At 33.4% G+C, this 6,000-nt stretch overlaps 1 protein-coding gene across 1 annotated transcript in view; it reads left to right on the top strand.

Annotated features, from left to right (window-relative positions):
- Nucleotides 1-209: 209 nt before the first annotated feature.
- Nucleotides 210-6,000, top strand: part of TRAPPC3L (trafficking protein particle complex subunit 3L) — a 43,155-nt gene continuing 37,364 nt past the window's right edge. The window contains exons 1-2 of the mRNA XM_004614009.1: nucleotides 210-251; nucleotides 3,919-4,016. Of these exons, the coding sequence (XP_004614066.1) occupies nucleotides 210-251; nucleotides 3,919-4,016 (140 nt within the window). The remainder of the gene's footprint in view (nucleotides 252-3,918; nucleotides 4,017-6,000) is intronic.

Below are 6,000 nucleotides of genomic sequence, written 5' to 3'. Positions count from 1 at the left end.
ATTTGATTGGAGACAAGTTGTATCCATAAGACCATCCAGTTTATGATGGTTTTCCTCTTCTGTTCAGCAAAGAGCAAAGGCAGTAGAACGCAAAACTAGCACTTGTGTGTCAAAACAGGAGCAACTTGAAGAAAACAAGTTTGATATACCTTTAAGGTACAAGCCAAAGAAGAGAACCTGAAGATCACTTTCTTCATCTATCAACTAATATGTCTCGCCCTACACACAGAAGACCAGAATACCATAAAATAGTAAGATCTTTTTAAAAAGTAATCTAAAAGAGACATTTTTCTTATTATAGAGGTAATATAGAGGTAATGGTCTCTTGAGTGATTTTTAATTTATTTTAAAATGTCATTATATGTAGACTTTTAGACTTTTAGTCTACATATTAAAATAGTGAATATTTAGTGGAGTGAATCATGAATGATCCTTTGGGAACAGTTGAGTGATTGCTTATATACTGAGTCAGAATTTTCAGTTATTTATATATCTGCATATTGGGTCTTCACTTCTGATTATTCATAGCTTTAAAGTGTAAATTTTTTTTCTGAAAAGACATATGAAAAGAGTAGTAATGCTTTTGATTTTAGACTTGTAATTTGCTATATTCCAAATTTTATTAAGCAGAAAATTTCCCTTATGTATATAAAAGAGTAGATTTTATGTTAAACAGAAATAGGTTATCAAAAAGGCAGTCATAAATGAGGGCCTTTAAAAATACATTCCAGCTTTAAAAATCTATGTTTTTTCATTATGATTTGTTAGGTGCTGCTATCTTCTCTGTATCTTCCAAATTCAGTTGTTTTTTTGTGTGGTTTGATTTTATTTCTGAGCCACACCCAGTGATACTCAGGCCTTATTCCTGAGTCTGCACTCAGGGATCACTTCTCATGGGGCTCAGGGGACCATGTGGAGTGTGGGATCTAACCCCAGGTGAGCTGTTATACTGTCACTCTGGTCCTAAATTCAGCTATTAAAAACAGTGATTTGCAGATTAAATTCAGATAACTATTATTTAATCTTTTCTTATCATATTTTAGTTATTTAGAAGTCATAGATGTGAAAACTCATTATTAAGCTAAAGGTTCTATTGTTTCAGAAGATTTGTGGATATTTCATAAAAATAAGCAATTTCGGTCATGGATACTTAGAATTGTATGATTATTTGAACACTCAGTTGGAAATGCCTGAAGATGCTCCCTCTGACATTCTAGGATCTAAATTTATTTTTACGTGAGTCTCTGAAATGTTTTTTAAAAATAGTCTGTACATAGTTCACTTTATTTACAAAGCAGTCAAACACATTTTTATCCTGATATACCCAAACCACTGGAAATAATAGTGTTCTATTTCTCATATATAGAATAAATTTTTATTATTTTAAGAACTGTCGCATTAGAGGCTCTTTCAGGGTTAGGGAAATGACCAATGCGGCATCGTTGGGAAGGATGAGTAAAGAGAGGCTTCTAAAATCTCAGGACTAGAACGAATGGAGACATTACTGAGACCACTTGAGAAATTCAACGATCAACGGATGATGATGATTTTAAGAACTATGAGGAAAAGTTTATATTAAACTTCTTGTGATTGGTGGTATGAATTTGAGTGTCATATGGGTTTGAATGTGAAATAGAATGAGAAACTGTCCTTTATGGGCATTGAACTTGAAATCTGACTGTAACTAAAATTCACCAATCAGAATAAGAGAGAGGCACATATAGAAAGAGACAAGGGGTTTAATTTTGTTTTAATTACATAAATGGACTCAGTGCAAAATTTATGTATTAGAGGTAGGATAGAATTTTATCTAACCTTTTATTTTCTTTCAAAAATTGTTTTGTTTTACTGACAGTGGCAACAAGACATTATCTGTGTTTCTGTCTCTCTTTCACTTTTGCTTCTTTCATGCTGTGATTGTGGCACATGTTAGTAATCTATCTTCTGCTGTGTCTCCCTAGATGTTAGGCAGATATTCAGGTATTTCATGTACACATTATAAGACATTTTGAGGGATTTTGATCAGGTTCTCAAAAAAAAGTTTAAATAACAAAATTAAAATTAAATAGACGATGACACTTTAGTCACATCTAGTTTAACAATATTTATTTCAAGTTACTTGCTTCACAGTCCTTGTGTTCTAGTGTCAATATTAATGTTCTCTCTAGTTTCCTATATCTAATGGCACTTATATGTGACCCTAATGTAAAGTTAATTAATATTTAACATAAATTGTATGTGCATTTTTTATACTTTTATTTATACTTTCAACATGAATTATATCTATTTGAGCCATATACTATTCATATTTCAACTATTTAAAACTTATTTAATTACAATAAATATTCTACCTGATCTCTTGTCATGATCCAAATCTGCTTACAAGGGAGTAAACACGACTAGGCAAATTTCAGAAGTATTTAGATCAAAATTATCTAACATTGAGGGCTGAAGTGATAGTATAATGGGTAGGGCACTTGCCTTGTATGCTGCCAACTTAGGTTTGATCCCTTACACCTGATATGTTCCTCGATCCCCTCATTGCAGAGCCAAAATTAAGCCCCAAGTGTTGCTGACTGTGGCCTCAAAACAAAATCTAATATTTTACAAAAGCCATTTTGTTGAAAAAACAATCTTATTGGTTTGTCAAGCCACTTCTCACTGTGTTTTTTAAAAAATCATTACATACACATTTTGTCCATATTTTTCCCCACTGTGTTAGGCCACCTGGGGTCTGGAAGTAAGGATTGCTCTTCTAACATGGATTCTTCATTTGACCTTCTATGAAAATGCAAGATTATGTACAAAATGAGATTATTTTCAACAGTGATTCAAACTTCTACTCTAAAGAGTACCTTCTTCTGTGTGCTTCTTAGTCAATACAGCAGAGAGAAGCTTGCAATCTCAGTCTGCTTCCTGACTCTGCCAGTTGCTGCCAACTAAGCAAGTCAGCCATTCCTCCTGAGCTTTCATTCCCTCCACTGTAGGACTGAGAGCAGTCCTAAAACCTCCTTTTTTTTCTAAATAGTACTCATTAGCAAAAGTAAAACAGATTTAAAAAAATGGAGTGACTGACCATTTTCTGCTGTTCATATTTTTCAACCTACCTATGCTGATCAAGACCTAAATTATTCTACTTTAGTTTCATTTTTAATCCACTCCAAAATCTAGGAGATATTTTGGAGAGTTATAGGAAATGTGCATTTTCCTTTTTTTCTCTAAGTATAAAGAAAAAAATCTCACAAATTTGCTTTTATAGTTGAATTCATCATTATAGTCTCTTTGGAAGATCTGGAACTTATTAAGGATTATGCAGACTCATAAGACATCTCATTCAATTATTTCTTATAACTAAACCATGGTCGGCATGTACCAAGGACATTCTAGGACAATAAGAATTTATAGAAGTAGGTTTGTTATTTTTTAGGGCAGAAAAACAATTAAAAAACACCTTCTTCCATGAAGTTGCATTGCAGGTTATATAATGCAAGTAATGCAGGTCATATAATGTAAGTAAATGCATAAGAAATTAACTTTATTCTGTAACTCCTCATTCACTTACTCTCCAGCAATGTTTCCAAACGTGGATTCAATATATACTCTAGAGTCGAATTGTTTCAATTATTAGTGTTCTAGGAAAAAAGCAACAGAAGATCAGAAAGCAGTTTTCAACAGTGAAGTTTGGTTTTAAAAATATTTAGGGTCAGAGAGATAGTACATTAGGTAAGTATGGGGCAGACCAGGGACCCTCTCCCCACACACCACATATAGCTGGTCCCCAGAGCCCCACCAGGAGTGATCCTTAAGAACAAACCCAGGAATTAAACCTCAAGCAATGCTGGGTGCAGCCCACTCTGTCCTCCAAAGAGGAAATATATATTTTACCTACAAAATAAATTCATCCCTTTTTTCCTACAGAACAAAGATCTCTTTGTCCTCACCTATGGAGCTCTGGTTGCCCAACTTTGTAAGGATTATGAAAAAGATGAAGATGTAAATAAATATTTAGATAAAATGTAAGTATATGTCTTTTGTTCATATGGAATTCATATGAAATACTTCATTCTTTCTTAACATTCTCTGCATTTTGTTTGCTTTAATGACTATTCTTGTTCAATTTCACCAGTTCCTCTCCAAGATGTATTTATATCTTTTTTGGGGGGGGCCACACCCGGCAATGCACAGGGGTTACTCCTGGCTCATGCACTCAGGAATTACTCCTGGCGGTGCTCAGGGGACCATATGGGATGCTGGGAATTGAACCCGGGTCGGCCGCGTGCAAGGCAAACGCCCTAACCGCTGTGCTATTGCTCCAGCCCCGATGTATTTATATCTTAGAGAAGAACACTTTCTTTCAACTTTTATTTGGGCTAATGGTATGATGCAATAGTATGAAATCCCATCCCCAACTATGAAGATTATGCTTGAAGTTTTCTGGTATAAGAAATTATTTCTTTGCTCTTGCTTATCTGAAATTTAATGTTTTTAGTTATTGCATTTCTTTCTTTTCAGAATTTTGTTCTGGTGTAACCTTCTGATATGAATAGATATTTACATAAGTGAAGACCGATTGTTGAAGGATATGCAAAATATCCCTGTTGATACAGAGAATCAAGAGACTAGGAATAAGGAATGGAAGGGAGCTTTGTTTTTTCTTATGTAGTGCTTTTATTATTTGAATGCTTTTATCATTAATATGCTTTCCTTTTAAGACTTGCTAAATAGGAATGAGGAAGATAGTTCAAAGGCCTAGAGCATAAGCTTTTCATGCTAGAGGCCTAGCACCCACTCTTCCACCCCCTCACCCATCACTGAGGGAGAGGCCACCACTGAGCATCACCTGGTGTGGTCTAACAAACACAAAGCAAACAAAACTCCACAATAAATATAAAAAGCACACCTTCCTTTATCAATAAAGCCCATTATTCTTATATTTATTAATAGTTTCCTCTTGCCTTTTAATTTTGTCAGAGTAATTATGATTTTCAGGTTATTGTCCAATAAGAAAGTGTGTTCCTACTTTGAACCTCTTGATTATGCATATCAAAAAGAACTTTAACAAGAAGTAACTAAAAAAAATTGTACTGATAAGAAGAATTAAATAGAGTAAAAGAAAAATTAAACCTAGTTCAGCATTTTAAGACTTTTTAAAAATAGATTATGTTTTCAGTGGAGTACAGAAAAGAAACAAAAATAATTATGTTTTCAGTGGAGTACAGAAAAGAAACAAAAAAATTTAAAAATGTTTTTTAAGCCCTTTAATTTCTCTATTTTCATATGCTTATCTCTTTTTAGTTGTAAACTCTTATTCATTGTTCTGTGAGCATTTTGGTCCATGAAACTGCTTATTTTATTTCTTTGATTTATTTAAAGATTAGGAATACGTCCTCAGCCAAACTTCAGGTTTATTTTTAAATAAACCTTTTATCAAAGTATTATGATTATAATACCATTAATGGTGGCTTTATTCATATATTGTTCCAACACCACACTGGACACTCGAATCCCACTACCCTCCACCAAGTTCCCAAAGGCCTCCTCTTCTCAACACCCCCAGCCCCCATTCAATTCTATGGGCCAGTTCTAACTGTGGAAAGTATTTAAACTATTTTATTTATGTCACACTTTAAGCATGATAGATAGTATTTCTAGGGTTATAGCATTTTATTTAATGCTACATTTGCATTTTTTGTGGAACCACTATAGAAAATAAATAACTTATTTCACTGAAAAATAACTTTGATCAGCTACATGAGGGCACATTTTAAGAAATTCATATTTATATCTATCATTAATAGTATTCTGAGTGTCTTATATTTTTAATTTTATATATGAAGTATTTGCTATGCAAAAACCTGCCCTTTGATCAAAGTATGTGTGTGTGTGTATATATATATATATGTGTGTGTGTGTGTGTGTGTGTACATATATATTAATGACCATAATTTTCTGACTTTCCATCATGGTTATCATTACTAATGGCCAAAACTATGGCTATGC

This window comes from Sorex araneus, chromosome 4 (genome assembly GCF_027595985.1).
Source record: "Sorex araneus isolate mSorAra2 chromosome 4, mSorAra2.pri, whole genome shotgun sequence".
NCBI lineage: Eukaryota > Metazoa > Chordata > Mammalia > Eulipotyphla > Soricidae > Sorex > Sorex araneus.
The sequence above is the reverse complement of the archived record's forward strand: the minus strand, read 5'-3'. Positions and strand labels throughout refer to the sequence as shown.